Source organism: Diceros bicornis, chromosome 18, assembly GCF_020826845.1.
Source record: "Diceros bicornis minor isolate mBicDic1 chromosome 18, mDicBic1.mat.cur, whole genome shotgun sequence".
Taxonomy (NCBI): domain Eukaryota; kingdom Metazoa; phylum Chordata; class Mammalia; order Perissodactyla; family Rhinocerotidae; genus Diceros; species Diceros bicornis.
Genome location: NC_080757.1, coordinates 61,786,780 through 61,804,473, shown reverse-complemented (window position 1 = coordinate 61,804,473; position 17,694 = coordinate 61,786,780). Strand labels below are relative to the sequence as shown.

The 17,694-nt window shown below is 58.2% G+C and overlaps 1 protein-coding gene and 1 long non-coding RNA gene across 2 annotated transcripts; one reads left to right on the top strand and one right to left on the bottom strand.

Annotated features, from left to right (window-relative positions):
* Positions 1–505: 505 nt before the first annotated feature.
* On the top strand, positions 506–4,205 carry LOC131417887 (uncharacterized). The gene is made up of 3 exons (XR_009222767.1): positions 506–749; positions 952–3,387; positions 3,933–4,205. It is a non-coding gene; the product is annotated as an uncharacterized LOC131417887 (long non-coding RNA).
* Positions 4,206–12,422: 8,217 nt separating this feature from the next.
* On the bottom strand, positions 12,423–16,647 carry UTS2R (urotensin 2 receptor). The gene is made up of 2 exons (XM_058561953.1): positions 16,492–16,647; positions 12,423–14,168 (listed from the first exon to the last, which is right to left on the bottom strand). The coding sequence occupies exon 2, from the start codon at positions 14,082–14,084 to the stop codon at positions 12,930–12,932; it is 1,155 nt and encodes a 384-aa protein (XP_058417936.1). The 5' UTR covers positions 14,085–14,168; positions 16,492–16,647; the 3' UTR covers positions 12,423–12,929.
* Positions 16,648–17,694: the final 1,047 nt, after the last annotated feature.

Below are 17,694 nucleotides of genomic sequence, written 5' to 3'. Positions count from 1 at the left end.
GCAGAAGTGGAGGTGCTCCCCTGCTCCCATCAGCCCGCAGGCCCAGCCCTGACTCGCCCCAGCCCCTGAGGAAGAATCTTGGCACAGGGCAGCCAGCGCAGAGGGGCCACGCCCCAGGCAGCCTCAGTGTTTCACACTGACACATAGTTTTGGGTTGAGACACAGGCTCTGGGCTTTCAATCATGCTCAGGGTGCCTGAGGCCGCGAAGGGTAAAGGGCGGCCACGACCCACTGAGCTGAGGGGTGCTGAGTGCTCCTGGCTTGACCCATGCGGGTCCCATGTGGCCTGAGCAGCCCCTGGAGTCCTGGTTCTTCAGCAATGAAACAGGAATAAGAGAATTTAGTGAAAGAGATAACCTGGTGGTGTGTTCACATGGAGGGAGAGAAGGGAGGGCAGGGAGGGGGCTGGAGCACTGGACCAGAGTCCCCACGCCACCGACTGCCAGAGGCTGCCTCCCTGCTCTGATCCCACTCGCCACCCAGGTTCACCTGCACTCTCGGTGCAGGTGGAGAAAGGTGCAGGACAGAGCTGTCCAGCCTGCGGCCTGCCCTGGGCAGCTCAGGGGACGGGCCACCCTCTAGGACCTGGGCTGGTCGCAGGAGAACTGGCCCCCCGCCTCTGTTATGGGCCTCGGCACTCAGCCCACCTGGAAAGGCGAGAGTCTGGAGCTCCTGGCTGCTGGCCATTGGCAGCCTCGCTTCCTGCTCAGAGGATCATCCATCTGGAATTCCAATGGATAAACCCGCCTGTGAGCATGACCCTGGGGCTGCTGGATCCCCAGTTTGGTGTTCATGGGTGTGTGGGGCCCCAGGCAAGACTCTAGCTACCCCTGCCCTCCCCCTGCACGGAAATGGGGGCTCCCACCTTCTTCTTTCTCATGACTTGGGGGAGATTGGGGAAGGTGCCCCACAACTTGGGATGAGCTCTGAGTGCTTTCTCCGCATATGTAGGAGCCTCCAGGTGACCTGGGTCGGGAACACCTGTCAGCTGGGTGTGCACAGGTGTGGAATCAGGTAAGAAATCGAGTGTCTCTGCAAACCAGCACAGGTGCCGTCCGGACAGGGTTACGTCTCCACGAGCATGTCACTGTCATCACTCATGGCCCCAGGTGCTGTCCCCGAGAGCTCCATTTGGTGAGACTCTGGGCAGGTAAACAGTGGTGTCCACTGGTTGTAGGTGCAACTCGCTTCCCAAAGAATGAGTTCTTGGGAAGAGTAGGAGTCCAGGGGACGTTGGAGTGTGTGTTTCTTGGTTGATAAGTAACTTACACAAAGTCCACATGTCTGTGCACTGGGGCCTCCTCCTTGCAGCCGGCTGGGCTCTTGCTGTCCTCTCCACTGGGGACCCACAGAAGGTGGGAGGGTGGGACTCTGCGGGCTCCCAGACTGCGCTAGGCCACTCTCCTGTGGCCGGGAGGGCTGGAGACAGGCTCTTGGGGCCCTGTGGCCCAGCCTGGGGGGCATGGCATCCACCCCCATTGCCTACGGGGTTCAGCAGCTAAATCCGGTCAAGCCTGAGCTGCCTTGAGACTGACCTGCGAGGGGCAGGAATGTGCCTGCACCTGGCAAACCCATCATCTGCCACCAGGCTCCCATCCTGGATGCTTGCCTGCCCACCTCCTGGGAAGTGAAACCTCTGGCCTGGCTGTGAACTCGCCCAGCTTCTGGCTCCTTCCCCACCTTCTACCAACTCCCTCCACCACCTCCAGGAAGACAGAAGACAAAATAAGAAAGGGCAGCAGGTCCCTAGCTGAGGGATACGGTTCATTCAGTTATTCATTCATTCATTCACTCCCTACTGGGTGCCAGGCCCTCCACTAAAGTCCTCTCCTACCCCAGCCCAACCATTAACCCAGCTTCAAGTGAGCCCCCATAGACCAAAGTCCAAATTTATGAAATGTTCAATCTGAGCAGAGTTAGTGTTTCACAAAGGGCTTCCCAGTAGCCTGCTATAAAAAGAATTTCATTCCCCGAATGCACCCAAAATATAGTTGATTCCATGTAGACGCAGATACAGGACTGCTCATACCTGCTGGTGAAACAGTTTGTACCAAAAATAGATGCACCACCCAGCAATTCCACACCTGGGATTTACTCAGGGGACACGGAAGTGCAGATTTATGTACTAGCACAGATTTGTATACTATATAAGTTCATAGCAGCTCCATTCGCAATTGCCCAAGACAGGACCCACATGTCCGTCTATGGGTGACAGATGGTGGTCCATCCATCAGTGATGCTCCTCGCAATAGAGAGGAACGAAGCACTGATCCCCTCCACAACATGGAGATCTGAGAAACAGAAGACTGCGGGCTGAGGGATCCTATTTGTAAGAAGTTCTAGAAGCAGCAAAACCCATCAAGGTGAGCGATGAGGTCATGGCTTCCAGGGTCCACTGTGGGGAGGGTCCTGGGGGCCCCATCGGGACGAGCAGAGCCCTCGGCTGTGGGGGGGTGGGCAGCCCGGCATGGGCTCCCCTGGCACCTTGGGGTCCCTGTCCCTGTGAAATGGGGTAATATTGTTGATATTTTCAAGCATCTCTGTCAAGCTTTTATGCATATGTGCACGCATGTGCACACACAATCACACACACCAGAGCCACACACGCATTCACACACTCACACACATGTTTGTTGTAAATAACACTTAGAATTACATCACACAGTTTTACAGTGTTTCCCCTTTACCAGGCTGCCTTAGCTCCACCGCACCAGTGAGCCTCCAGAGCGGCTCCATCTCCCACATTTCACAGCCACGTCAGAACTTACTAACAACTCCAACATTCCCAGGTGCCTTTGATTTTTAAAGTAATGCTGAAATGAGCATCTTTGTACATAAATCTTTACCCACATCTGATTTTTGATTTAGGATAAAATTCTAGAAGTGGATTACCGGAGCAAGAGTTACAAATATTTACCTGCCTCTTGATAAGTAATGCCAACTTGGTTCTTGAGGGTGTCATTTCTGTTTTTCTTATTGGAATTTTAAGTGACTATGTAATCGAATTTATCGATCTTTTCCATGAGGATTCTGGGGTCTAGGTCATGCTTTCAAAAGCCTTCCCATTTCCTATGTTAGAAATATATTCACTGTATTTTCTTTTCATTCTTTTATGATTTTATGACTCCAATTTACACATAAAATTCCATCTGGATTTTACTTTGCTTAGGGACCTGCCACACGTTCCCCCAGTGGGATGCCCCTCCATCCCGTGCTGATGCCTCGTTCCCTGGGGGAACCCTGGACTCCGGTCTGTTTCATTTCTGAGCCCAGCCGACCTGGTTAGAGTGGTTACAGCCGCAGAGGACATGTTAATACCTCATAGGAAATTACACAGGCACCTTCGTTTCTTAGCTTTCCTGACTATTGTCTTCATTGTTGTTCTTGGTGAGCTGCAGAAGGACTTTTTTCTAGTTCTTTCCTCAAACTCTGTGGCCCAGAGCACAGGCACCCCAAGCTGAGTTTAGACAGAGACCCTCACTCCAAGATGGGGGGGGGGGCAGGTGGGATGTGTCAGCACATCCCAAAGTGAACATTGCAAACTGTCCTGGAAGCTTCTAGAGACCCAGGAGCAGCCAAAAGCACCCCCATGATGGACAGCAGGGTGGGAGGGTCCTGGGGCAGATGAGAGGGGTCCTGGGGCAGATTGAGGGGTCCTGGGGCAGATGGGGGCATTCTGGGGCAGATGGGGGTGTCCTGGGGCAGACAGTGGGGGTCCTGGGGCAAACAGAGGGGTCCTGGGGCAGATGGGGGCATCCTGGGGCAGATGGGGGGGTTCTGGGGCAGACAAAGTGGGGTCCTGGGGCAGAAGGGGGTGGTCCTAGGACAGTGGTAAGGTGACTGAAGCCAGGGCAGTAGTGCTTCACAGCGCTAAATGCAGCATCGCTGGTGGGCTGAGCCTGGTCTTGGTATTTTGCTTCCTCATCTGCAAGTCCAGCTGTTGAGTGGATGACATTTAAACAGGGACCTCGTCCATCACCCTGAGTGTCCCTCGACCTCTGCGTGTTCATCCATCAGCCAGCCTGACAGCCCTCCTGTCCCCCCTGCTGACTGCCACTGCCCTGGAGGCTGCAGCTGGACACACGCAGAGGTATTCTCAGCTCACGGAGTCCAGTGCTGGCCGAGAGCAGCAGCCATTCCTCCTCCTGCTCCACCTCCATTCCCCATCCCCTCCCCTCCTCTCCCTCATCCTCTCCTCTCCTCTCCTCTCCTCTTGTCCCCCATCCCCTCTCCTCCTCCCTCCTTTTTCTTTTCCACGCCTCCTACTGGCCCCTCTGCCCAGGAAGGAGGTGGCCCCAGGTGAGGCCTCCAGGCTTCAGGATCTCTATTTCACTCTGACGCCTCCAGAGTGAACAATGACACTGTCACGCTTTTCCAGAGTGGTGGCCTGTGTCCCTCCCTCCCTGGTTATATTGAAGCGGCTCCATGCACAGCTCTTGTGGTCCCCTGCTCGGTCCCAGGACCCAGCCTCCTCCAGCTGCACAGGGGAGCAGAGGCCAGTGCCATCATCTAGGGTGTCTGGTGCAGGCTGTGGGGGCATTGGGAGCACTGACCGTGGGGGTAAGGACGCCCAGGCCTGAGACTCTGGGGCATGCAAGAAAGGGACAGGATGGAGGCAGGTAAGCAGCCCACGCTGGCACCTGCAGAACATGTGCCCACCCCAGGGAGGGCCCAGCCACCCAGGACAAGGCTCATGACTCATAGGCCCAAGAGCTTCTCAGGCTCCAACTGTGGTTGGGGTGTGGGGACCAAGCTTGGAAGGCCCCAGCGCCCAGGGCCAAGCATCCACCTGGGGCTTCCCTGGCCCTGTTCCTCCTGGCCTGCTCCCAAGGTGTCCACGCTTACCCCACTGCACCCTCACTGCCCCATGGCATCCACACTGCCCCCCACAGCATGTACACTGCCCCCACGGGGTCCACACTTCCCCTCGCTGTGTCCACATTGCCCCCTATAGTGTTCACCTTGCCCCACGGCTCCAGTGTGAGTGGGCCGTTGTCTGTGAGGTGCCGGGGCCTCACGCTGATCTGACTGAGGTAGGACTGAGGCTGTGGGAAGTGAAATATCAGACCAGGTTCATGGGACACACAGTGGCCAAGGGTCTGGGGAAATGTGGGTGGAGGGCAGCAGGAGCACACACAAGACTCCGGGCTGCTCAGTGTGTCAGGATATAGTGGGTCCCCCAGAGCCCTATCCTCTTGGGGACCCCAGGGGCTGAGGGTCTCTGGAGGGCCAGCCTTGCCTCTGTCCTTGAAGCTCATCTCGCTCAGCCAAGGAAGCAAAGGTGAACCCTCAGCACACGGCTCTCCGGGCTCCCAACTCCCTCCAAGTTTCCCCCAAGCTCCGAGAGCAGGGAGTCACTTCCTGGCTCCAGACTCTGGCCCACAGCGGCCCAGGGAGGTAGCCACCACCTGCCACATCCGGGCCACATTCCTGCCTCTTCCCTGACACCAGGTGAGGGCCGATCCTGGGTAGGGGCCTGGGTCTTAGCACTGGAAGTCCCAAATCCTGGGACACACCTCCAGGGCAGACCGGAACCACTAGTCACCCAGGCCCGGTTTTCAGCCTAAATCAGCTGGACCAGCACCCCCATTGCCCTGGCTCTGTGTGGCCCTGAGAAGGGATGCTCTGGCTCTGGCTGCTGTCTGGGGTGCACCTGGACCATCCAGGGCCCGCAGCCCCCAGGGATCCCCTCATGTCTGTTCCCTCCTGGTCTCACTCAGCTCCCAGTGAGCCCCTGACCCCAGGCTGACCCTGCTGGCCTCCTGCCCCAGCCCTAAAGGCCACTGAGCCCTGCTGATGGCCGCCCTGACCCCACGTTCTGAGCCTGGCATTATGGGATGTCTCCTTGGTCACTGTGGCGTTCCAGCGCTTGGGGTCCCCCACAACCCTGCCTTATCCTCTTTGGGGTTCTGGTCTCTGGACAGGTCTCAAGCTTTCTAGGGGCGCTGAGACCTAAGACGAGTGGCCTGAGGTGTGACCAGATGTTCATTCCCAACCAGGATGAGCAGAAATGTCTGCTGCAAATGCTGCAGTGACACAGAGCCAAGAACCCAGCCCGAGGGCTGCTCACTCACCTGCGGCTCCTGGGTCAGAACCCGTACCCACTCCTACTCCCTGGCGCCCAGCCCTCTGGGCTTCAGGTCCAGACCCTGCGAACAGCTCTCCCTGCTCTTGGACAGCACGGTCTGTGCCTTCCCTCCCTGAGTCCATTTCTCTGTCTCTCACACCAGTGCCCATGTCGTGGGGAACGAGGGGTGGCCGTCCCTGGTCCTGCCCTTTCTTCCTGCAGCAGCGCAGAGCAGTGCTGCCCACCCAGAGCCTCTGCCCAGGCTCCTGCCCACATGGAGCGTGTCCCCAACCCTGCCCGTTACCCCAGGAGGAGAGGGTGGAGGGAGGACAGGAGCTGGAGACCCAGCTGCCCGGCCTTCCCAGGACCAGTAGCCTTCTCGCTGCATCGAAAATTCCCTGCAGGACACGAGAATGGAAAAGAGAATAAAAGATTTCAACTGACAATCACCACTCCCAAGAGGGCATGGTCCCCCGCGGCCCCAGGAGCTGACTGAATGAGCAGATAGACCCCAAAGCCCATGGAGGCAAGTCTGGCCCAGGTCACTGACCTCCTAGGCCCCCAACAGCCCCTAAGAGGTTCCAGCAAAGCCCTGTGATCTAAGCTCCAGGTGACAAGAGGGAGTCACAGTAAGGACCCGTGGGTTCTGAGCACCCCCTTCCATCGAACTGGTGGAAAAGCCTCAGCACGGGAGCAGCCCTCCAGCCTCCCGGCCAAATCTGAGGCCAGTTGGGCCCGTGGACATGCCTCGTCGGTGGCTTCCCCAGCTCCGGGAACAGGAGAGACCTGGTCAGTGCCTTCCCTGGGTCAGGGAGAACTAGGCAAAAGGAGTTCAGATGACCCATAGAACCAAGATGATCCATAGTGATGACGGCCATGATGACGTCCCTTTCTCCTGAGGCGCCCTGCCGCACCGGTCCCCCTAATAGATGTTACCAGGTGGGGAAGCCCCAGGTTCCCAGGACAGAACCAAGTGAGGGGCCTGGGCTCACTCCTGCTAGAAGCTGATGTGTCACAGGTGGGAATGGGCGTGTCCACCCTCGGTCCTCAAGGGGCCCAGTGCCTGCCCCTCCCCCAGCCTGTGGGCAGCACTCTCCTGGCACCAACCTCGGCCAGTCCAAGCAAGGCCTGTGGCCCCCAGCCTTGCAGACACATGCCTCTGAGAGACGGTCGCCGTCACAGAGTTGGCCGTTATTAATCCAAGTTTACCCAGAACAGCTGCTCCGTTATGAAAACGTGCCCAGAGGGAGGACGGTGTTGGCAGGACATGGAGGAACGGGGACCCTCACACACTGCTGGAGGGAGCGTGGGATGTGCAGCCATTTTGGAAAACAGTCTGGAGATTCCATAGGAGCCAGCGCCTCCACTTGGGACTCTCCCCAGGAGAAATGTAAACACGTCCACACAAAGGCGTGTACATGAGTGTTCGTATTAGGAGAAGGAGAGGCAGCTCAAGTGCCCAGAGCTGATGAACAGATCAACCACAGTGGGTGTTCAGCTATAAAGAGGAACGAAGTGCTGACCCACGCTGCAATGAGGACGGACATCTACTGACTTCAACTGACTTCAAGCAAAGAGGATTCTTCTCCATAACATGGGTGATGGGCCTCATCCCCTCAGTTGAAGGCCTCAAGAGCAAAAACAGGAAAAGAAGGAATTCTGCCCCAAGGCTGCGGCATCAGCTCCTGCCTGAGTTTCCAGCCTGTGGGCCCACCCTACGGATTTCAGATGTGCCAGCCCCATAATTGTGTGAGCCGATTCCTTAAATCTTTTATTATTCGTATGTATGTCCCATTGGTTCACTTTCTCTGGAGCGCCCTAACGGATGTGTGTCCTAAAATTGTACTGTGATAATGGCTGCACAGCACTGTAAATTGACTGGAAATCATTAATTGCACTTTAAGTGGTGAATTTTATGGTATGTAACAGCCTCAATAAAGCTGTAACTGTTTGTTTATTTTATTTATTTATTTATTTATTTATTTTGTGAGGAAGGTCAGCCCTGAGCTAACACTCATGCCAATCCTCCTCTTTTTGCTGAGGAAGACTGGCCCTGAATTAACATCTATTGCCAATCCTCCTCCTTTTTTTTTTTTTTGTTCCCTTTTTCTCCCCAAAGCCCCAGTAGATAGTTGTATGTCGTAGTTGCACATCCTTCTAGTTGCTGTATGTGGGATGCGACCTCAGCATGGCCTGAGAAGCGGTGCGTCGGTGTGCGCCCGGGATCTGAACCCAGGCCGCTAGTAGTGGAGCGCGTGCACTTAACTGCTAAGATAGTTGGGGCCGGCCCAAGCTATAACTGTTTGAATAGCAGCAGCCTCACCTTGATGCTTGCTCAAGACAAGGTTGACATAAGGGAAGCCATATTGTAGAAAAGAAAAACTCTGTTGTAACTTTGAATGACCTCTGACAAACTAACCCAGCTGGATATGCACCCTCCAGGAGATCTAACTGCTAGGTAGGTTTTACGACCCCTGCTTGTGCATGTACCTCCCAGCTGCGATAAGATGATAACTTGGTTCTTTTGAGTTCCTTAGGAATGTGATGACCCCTGAACAGAGAATCTATGCTAATAGCCATCATCAGTGAAAACTGAAAGATCTGGTGTGGCGACTCGCAGTCTGTAAGACCAGAAGGTCAACATTCCTAACTCCCTCCCCTATAAGCCACTGGTCTATCTAACTGCTGTAAGATTTGTGCCCCTTTAAGATGGTTTTTTTCAGACATTAGTCGGCCATCTTCCCTCTTGCTAGCAAGCTGTAATAATAAAGTCCTTTTTTTCCTACCACCTTGCCTCTTGACTATTGGCATGTCTTGCGGCGAGCAGAAGGCCCACATTGGGCGGTAACAACCTGGGGCCCTCCACTGTGCCTCCCAGCTGTGGCCCCTGCCCCTCCCTGCTCAGACCTCCCTTCCTTCTGTCCTGGCTCAAGCCACCCAGATCCTCAGCAGCCTCAGAGCCCTGGGGGACCAAGGGAGTCTGAGGGCCTGGTGGGGGCCCCGGCAGGCAGAGGATCCCCTTGCAGGACCCAGCCTGGCCTCCAAGTGGGGAGGGAGGCCTGAAGAGGCCAGAGAACCGGGCACAGTGCCTGATGGGCTGACAACTGTGGGTCTCGAGCCAGACAAGGCCTCCATAAATCACATGGCCTCAACTGAGTGGGTCCTGGGTGCCAGGGTGAGGAGAGAGGGAGGGGCTGTGGGCGGTGGATCCAGGGAGGCCAGCAGAGCCACAAGAAACCTGCAGGAGTCTCTGCGTGGCTGTGTGTGGGTGTGAGTGTACACGTGCAAGAATGTGCACACGTGTGAGAGCGTGTGTATGTGTGTGAGTGCTTGCCTAACGTTTTTAAATGCTGAAGCACCCTGGATGCCATCATGAGGCTTCCTGAGAGGAGGCAGGAATGTGGGCACTGCCAGGAGGGGCTGGGAGGGCAGCCCCAGCAGAGCGTCCCCAGGCAAGGCCATGGTGGCTGGAGGTGGGAGGACAGGGGAGAGGTGCGGGGGGTCAACCAAGGGAGGCCAGGTCGGGAGAGGCCATGCTGGGACCTGGGACCGGGGGCTGGAGGGGAGTGAGAGGATGCTTGATGGACGCTGTGGGTGGGCGTCTGTCTGGAAGGCAGTGGGGGGGGCCACTGCAAGGCAGGACCTGGATTTCATTTCTGACCAGACCTGAGCCATGTGTGTTGTGGGCCGCAGGTGTAAGGCCTGTGGGGCCGGCAGCCTCAGCCTCTTGCTTTCCGTACCTGAAGCTTCAGCCCTTCGTGGGGCCATCCCTCCCTCCCTGATCCCCTGAGGCCTCAAGTGAGCCCGCCCTGCTAAGACTGCCCTAAAGGAGCTGGAGGGCTCCCCACAGGTGGGATATGGGCCAGGGGCTCCCCTGACCTGTGTGGGCCTGGCTGGGTCACTTCCTGGGTCTGAGCCTCTCCCTGGCCCCCTGGACAGGAAGTTGGAGCAGAACCCACCTGGGTTAGGAGGAAACTCAGGAAGGTGCTCGCGCGGTGCCAGGCACCCACCGTCCAGGCTCAGAGGGGCAGGCGACATGAGTACAGCCCACCCCGCCCACTGGAGCCCCAAACTGTCCCAGGTACAGGTAGGGATCCCAGGGCCCTGGGGCTTGGGGCCCAGATGGAACGGACTGTCCTGGGGTGGCCGGCCCGTGCTCAGGGATCTGTGCTGTGAGGCCGGCAGGGCAGGCTTGGCCTTGCCCAGCTCTGGTTCTGGTGACCAGGAGGGACAGACACACAGATGGAAGGAGTCCTGAGCCCAGCTCAGCAGAGGCATGGCTTGTCCGCCCAGGACCAGGGCCTCTGTCCCCAGGGCCACTGTGTTTTACTTCCACAGGGCCTGGGCCCCAGGCGGCCTGCAGGAGCTCAGCCCACGTGTCTCCCCTTGCCCTGACTCGGGGTGGCCGCAGCCCCCTGGGTGTGACCAGATGTCCTGAGAGGGAAATCACTGCTCCGGCCTGTTCTCCTTTCTTCCCCAGAGGTGTGTGTGTGTGTGTGTGTGTGTGTGTGTGTGTGTGTGTGTGTGTCTATCTCCAGCCTCAACCCTTTCCCAGGACCCGCAGGTTCATCCTCCAATATCTCCCCCCACCCGCTGGCTTGTGGTCCCCCCAGGGCAGGTGCCTCCCCCTGCAGTGAGTCAGGACTGTCCTGTCCAGGCTGCCTGCCCCCCCAGCCAGAAGCGCTCTGGCTCCCGCTGATTCTCCAGAATTTTGGCTGCCCGTCGCCGGCCCCCCCCCACTGCCATTGCCTTGCCTCCCCCGACCCCTGAAATAGGGGCCTTCTAGCCTAGTCTCCCTGCCTGCAGATGGCCTCACCCCACTACATCCTTCCATGCCCCCACCACTGCCTCAGATACACCCCCACCCTGACCCCAACACTCATGGGCTCCTGGGTCAGGACCCTGCCTGACTCCCGGTCTCATCTCCTCCTGCCCATGCCCATCACAGGACACGGTGCCCCGGCCCGCTCCCTCCTCCACACCTTTGCCTGAGTTCCCTCTGTGTGCTGCCTGGCACACCTGGGCACCCCTGGAAGCCCAGCATGACACCCCTGGGAGCATTAACCAGGACGCTTAGGCCCCACTGACAGAGCATGCATCAAGCCAGGTCCTAAGTTTGGGGTCAAAAGCATAGCTTCCTCATCATCTCTCCAAGACATGGTGCAAAGAACTATTCACACATGCAGATGAATGGGGGCCGCAGGGACACTTTGGGGGGGGTCTCTGGTCTCCAAGGTTGGGGCCTTCTCGCACATATTTTTTTTTTTTGGTAAGGAAGATTAGCCTGAGCTAACATCTGTTGCCAATCCACCTCTTTTTGCTGAGGAAGATTGGCTCTGGGCTAACATCCATGCCCATCTTCCTCTACTTTATATGTGGGATGCTGCCACAGCATGGCTTGATGAGCAGTGTGTAGGTCTGCACCTGAGATCTGAACCCATGAACCCTGGGCCGCCAAAGCGGAGTGCATGAACTTAACTGCTAAACCACCAGGCCAGCCCCCACTTCTCAGTACATCTTGGAATCAAGACTCAGGAAGCAAATACCTGGGGTCTTGGTTAAGATGCAAATTTCAGGCCGTTCTCTTCTGAAAACATTTTGGGTCTCAAGTGAGGCCGATGGCCTGGGACCCCACACTTAGGGGCTGCCAGCAGGGGCAGCAGGTCTCCACCCACCCGCACGTTAGAATCCTGGCAGGGCCCTGAAGGGGGTCCAGGCAGAGCCTGGGTGGTGGTGAGTCTGATGTGCAGCTGAGGCAGGGACCCACCTGCGGGGCGGGAGCTGGAGCCACGATGAGGAGTGTACAGGCTGCTGGTGGTAGGGTTGGGGGTGGGGAAAGGTCCAGGACCCTTCCCTGAGGATGGGCTCTCTGTGGGCAGGGCCCGGTGGCCTTGGTGTCCCCAGGAGGCCCAGCTCAAACGCTACACATAGGAGGGACAACATAAACCCTGATGCGGTGTGGAGTGATCCAACCCCCATTCCACACACAGGTCTGGAGAGGAAGAGGCAGGTGAGCTGCTAATGGAAGAATTCTGGCTCATAGTTTCAGTTTGGGGGCTGTGCTTCTGCCCTGGAATGATGGCCCCTCCTCCCTGAGCAAGCGGGGACTGGTCATTCCCAGCCTCACCCTCGGCCTGGCTCAAGATGGACGGCACCCACCTACTGCATCAGGACGGCCGGATCAGCCACCAGCAAAGGCCTCAAAGGAAGACGTGTGCCCTCCCCAGCCAGACCAACAGGCTCTTCCGCGTGCTGTGGGGGTACATCCTGGAGGCTCCTGCTGGGCCCCTGAAGACTAGGGTGCTCCCGCCCCTCAACATCCCACCCCACTGCTGAGGCAGGACAGGCAGCGGAGAGCTCGGGTTTATTGTTCCAAGTGCTGAAGCTGCGAGGAATGGAGCTGCACAGGTGCCTGGAGGGACAGGGACGGGGACACAGGGGCCGCGCACCAGCCAAGAGGGGAGGGCCCAGTGCAGGCAGCTTGTGTGCCCACCACGGTGTGCTTGCCACGAGTCAGGGTAGGCACTGGCTGGGTGCTCATGTCTGCTGCTATGGGTGGTGAAGACCCTACACACCATGGTCTTCAGAAGCTGCCTGAGGCTCCTGTAGACCCTCACAGATGGGCTGGGGATGGGGCTTCTGGGCATTATGAGGAAGGCAGCTGATGGAGCTGAAATGAGCCATGGAGAAGGGAGAGCACAGAACTTTCCAGAAGAGGACTGAGGAAGGGGGGCACTCAGTTGGGGGCTGTGGGGGGCTAAGAGGGGCTCCAGGAAGTGACCTGGGCTCTGCGGCCCCTCCCAGCAGAACTTCAGCCACCCCCACCCCATTGACCCCAGTGCCATGTGGGGCCCAGGGACACTCAGGTGCAGATGTCCCCAAGGGCCTCCTGGGATAGCATGACGGTATCAGTGGCCTGCTGGCTGCTGGAGGACAGCAAGCGACCCGAGCCGCGGTGGAAGTGGACTCGGCACTCCGGGAAGCTGCCGGCGCCTGCGGGCCCACGGGCGCCCCTGGCCTGGAGCGAGCGCTGGCAGAACTCGCGGTAGTTCTTGGTGAGCAGTGTGTAGAGGAAGGGGTTCACACAGCTGTTGCCGTAGGTGAGGCAGGTGGTCAGGTAGTTGACGATGCGCGCAGTGCGGGGCGTGAGCGGCTGGGCCCCACGGTATTGGGTGAGGAGCTGCCACAGCCAAAAGGGCAGGAAGCAGGCCCAGAAGAGCAGCACGATGCCCAGGATGAGGTAGAGCACCCTTGGGTTGGGCAGCCGCCGCGTCTGCGTGAAGGAGGCCTGCTGTGACAGCCAGTAGGCCCGGGCCAGGCGGACGTAGAGCAACCCAATCACCACGCCAGGCCCCACGATGCTGGTCCCGAAGAGCAGCGTCAGGTAGGTGCGGTGGGCGTGCTGGCCCCAGGCCGGCAGGCAGAGGCTCTTGTGGCCCCTGCGGACCAGCCGGATGGCCAGCATCATGGGCAGTGCCAGCAGCAGCGCCAGCAGCCATGTGCCCAGTGCCAGGACCTTGCGGTAGCCCTTGGGGCGCTGCACCGTGTCTAGCGGCCTCAGCACCGCAGCATAGCGCTCGCTGCTCATGATGGTCAGGGTGAAGATGCTGGCGTGCATGGTCAGGAAGTCCAGGCTGAAGAGGACGCGGCAGCCCACGTCGCCGAAGTGCCACTCCTTGGTGATGTAGGTGGCCACGATGAAGGGGATGCTGAGCAGGTAAAGTAGGTCGGCCAGCGCCAGGTTGACGATGTAGACATACATGGGGGCCGAGGCGTGCAGGAAGCAGCACATGACCACCAGTGTGTACATGTTGCCTGCCACACCCACCATGCCCATGGCTGAGAGCACCGCCCCGATGGCACCCGTGGCCACCAGATCCTCCAGGGAGCTGGGCTCTGTCGGGCTGGCCCATGAGCTGTTGAGAGAAGCATTGGGGCCACCAGGCAGCTCAGGCATGGTGCTGCCTGTTGTAGCCAGCACGGGGAAACTGCTCACTGGCTCCAGGCTCAGCACCATCTCTGCTGCCTCATGCTGGGCTTGGGGCTGGAGCGTGCTGCTCCTTTGGACAGGGAGATGTCATCTGTGTGCGACAAGCTTGTCCTGCAGGAGAAGATGCCCATTAGAGATGCCCTGGAGTCCATGCGAGGGCATAGTTCCCATGGGTTGGGGGGCCTGCAGAGGGACAGGGCTTAATGACTCCCTCTTCCCCCTTGGGGACTCCCCACTCAGAACTCTGTCACTCTACCTCGGTTTCCCCAGCTAACCAGGGGCACCAGAGAACCACCCGACCAGCTGCCCCAGCAGCACCTCCACCCTGGGAGGGTTGACTGGACTTTTTTGAAAAGCAGCGCACAGCCCTCAGCAGTGGGGTCAGCAGTGGATGGAGCTGGGAGGCCTCCCCGGGCCTCACCTTCTCGGTGAACAAGCAGGGGAGCTGTGGGTACCCAGAGTCCTTTCTCCCAATTTATTTCTCCTGTACATTTAAAAAACTGTTTTGTTCAGATTGCAAAAGTATTATCTGCTGACTTTAAAATTTCAAATAGGAAAATATGTGTGGTAGAGAGGGGAAAGCCCTTGCAATCTCCCTTTATCCATATGGTGAAAATGAGCTGTCATTCCCACCTCACACTGTACACAAAAATAGTTCGAGATGGACTGGGGACCTGCATGTAATCAATCAATCAATCAATCAATCAATCAAGCTTCTGGGAGGAAACAGGAGAATATCTGCATGACCTTGGGTAGGCAAAGATTTCTCAAAAAAGAACAAAAACACTTGCAATAAAAGAAAAGACTGATCAAGTGGACTTCATTAAAATTAAAAACTTCACTGAGAGAGTAAAAATGTAAATCCTGGACTGGGGAAAGATGGTCAGAAGACATATATCAGACAAAGGATTAGTAACCAAAATATATGAAAGAACTACAGATCAATAAAGACTAACAACTCATTTGGAAAAAAAAAAAAAGACAAGATTTGAACAGGAACTTCTCACAGGAGGATATCCACATGGCCAAGCAGCACATGAAAAGATGCTTGACATCATCAGTCATCAGAGGCACGCAGACCAAAACCAGTGCACTCTCACCAGGAAGGCTGGACGCCAAAGGCAGGCGCTGGTGTTGGGAGGGCATGGAGGATGGGAACCCTCCCTCACTGCTGGTGGGAATGTAAAATGGTGCAGCCGCTTTGGAAAACAGTCTGGCACTATCAGTAAAGCCAGGCTTGTGCACGCCCTGCCACCCGCCAGTTCCACTCTTAGGTTTGTACTCAAGAGAAAGGAGGGCAAATGTCCACAAAAAAACAAGAGCAGCTTCACTCCTCATAGCCAGGAGCTGGATCAACCCAAATGTCTCTAGGTGGTAGCGCAGATAAACAAACTGTGACATCAACATAAAAACGCTGGCTGCAATGAGGAAGATGGAATTATCCTACAGTCAACAACGTGGGTGAAACTCACAAGCTATGTTGAGGGAAGAAATCAGAAAAAGAACACGCTGTGTGATTCCATTTACAGAAGTTCAGGGACAGGCAAGACGGTCGATGACAGTGGAGGTCAGAGTGTGGGGGTGTAAACCAGGAGGGGGCACTGCAGACCCTCGGGGGGATGGAAACCTGCTGTGTCCTGATCTGGGTGGTGGTGACACAGGCGTAGGCACGTGTAAACACTCGCGGAGTTGCACACCTAAGATCTGTGCTTCTTGCACGAAGACTATTTTCATACGAAAAAAGAGGCCTAAAACGTGGGAACGTTTCCACGGAGAGGGGAGGCCCGGGTGCCCCCCACCTCCCCACTATCCAGGGATAATACTGGCTCCAGGCTTTTCCCTCCGCACGTCCAGGGTTAATGATGAGGATGAACTCGAGACCGTCCCACCTGCTGACGTCCGGCAGACCCAGGGGTGCAGAGACGCCGCCCAGGCCCCTGTGCCCGCGAGATCCCGCCCAGCCTCTGGTCCGGCGAGGGGAGCTGGGGGTCCTCCTACCGGCCGGAGGCCCCTGTCCCTGCTGCCGCCGCGGGTCCCGGTACCAAAGACCTCCCCCACGGCGCTGCCCAAGAGCCGAGCTGGGGGGCGCAAGGTTCCCCAGCCAGAGGCGGCCTCAGGCCTCGGGCCGCCGCGGGACAAGCGCCTGCCCGGGGCCGCGCTTCGGAGCACCGGGCAGGGACCCGAAGCCCGGCCGAGCCCGCACGCACCTGCGGCTTCCCCGTCCTCTCTCGGCGCCTCGGCGGCTCCACCTGTGCGGAGCGCGTCCCCCGGCCACCCCTGGCATTTCCCGCAGGCGGCCCTGGGGCGCGAGGAGGGCTGGGGACGCGGGCGATTGCGCCCGGAAGGTGCGGGTCTGCGGGGAGGGCGACCCGCGCAAGGGTCGCGGCCCCACCCCGCGCCCTGGCCATGGCACTCAGGGCGCCCGCGCGCTCACCTCGGTCATTGGGCCAGCGGGGCTGTGGCGGGGCCCCGGGGTCGCGCTCGGGGATGGCCGCCTCGCCGCCGCACGTCTCCAAACGCTCGGCGCGGAACTTTCCCAAGGGCTCTGCCCTGGCCGGGCGCGCAGTGGAGGGCGGGGGGCTCCCAGGGCCTGGGGGGTCTCTCCAGTCCCGCCAAGAGCAGCGCTCCGCGCTCAGGTCCCTGTCGCCGCCGCCACCTGCCCGGCCGCCAGCTGGGAATGCGCCGTGGCCCCGCGCCAGCGCCCGGATATTAATAACCGGGGGCCGGGGCCCGGGGCGCGAGGGGGCGGCCCTGGGGGCGCGCGGGGTGTGGCTGGAGGGATAAGGCGGGCAGCCCTGGGGCGGGAGGGGTGGTGCGCCGGGAGTAGGGCAGCGGGGAAGAGGTCGCGGGTGGGGGGGTTAGTGGGGTCGCGGGTGCGGGGGTTAGGGAGGCCGGGGGCGCCGGGACCTGCGAGGAGAAGGTGCCGAACGCTCGGGCCAAGCGTGGGAGGTCGCGGGCTCCGAGGTTGGGCACCCTGGGTGGGACATGGGCCGCCACGCCGCCGCTCCGGACGCAGGGGCCGTGTCTGTGGGGCAAAGGCGCCTCCAGCCCAGCTGCCCAGGCTAACCCGCAGCCTCTCCGCGGGGGTCTCTGCTTCCCGCCTTCGCCCCTCTGCACCCCCACACCCCAGTTGTCAATCAAGCCCTGGACCTGCCGGCGCGCTTAGTGCAGGGAACACTGTGGAGGGGTGGGGGGTGGGGGTGGCAGAAGCGGGCTGCGATCCCGTGACATTCACGACATTCACATTGTTGTGCAATCATCACCATTTCCAAAATCTTTTCATCACCCCAAACAGAAATTCTGTCCCCATTAAACAACTCCCCATTCCCTCCTCCCTCCAGCCCCTGACAACTACCATTCTCCTTTCTGACTCTGTGAATTTTGAATATTTTAGGAACCTCCCATAAGTAGAATCATACAGGATTTGTCCTTTAGTGTCTGGCTTCTTTCACTTAGTATAATGTCTTCAAGGTTCATCCACATTGTAGCATGTGTCAGAATTTCCTTCCTTTTTAAGGCTGAATGATATTACATCAAGTGTGGAGACCACGTTTTGCTTATCCATCATCCATAATGGACCCTTGGGTTGTTTCCACCTTCTGGCTATTGTGACTAGTGCTGCTGTTTTGTTTAATAA

Excerpts from the sequence above, each read along its gene's own strand:
- UTS2R (XM_058561953.1), bottom strand. The coding sequence starts at position 14,084 with ATGGTGCTGAGCCTGGAGCCAGTGAGCAGTTTCCCCGTGCTGGCTACA.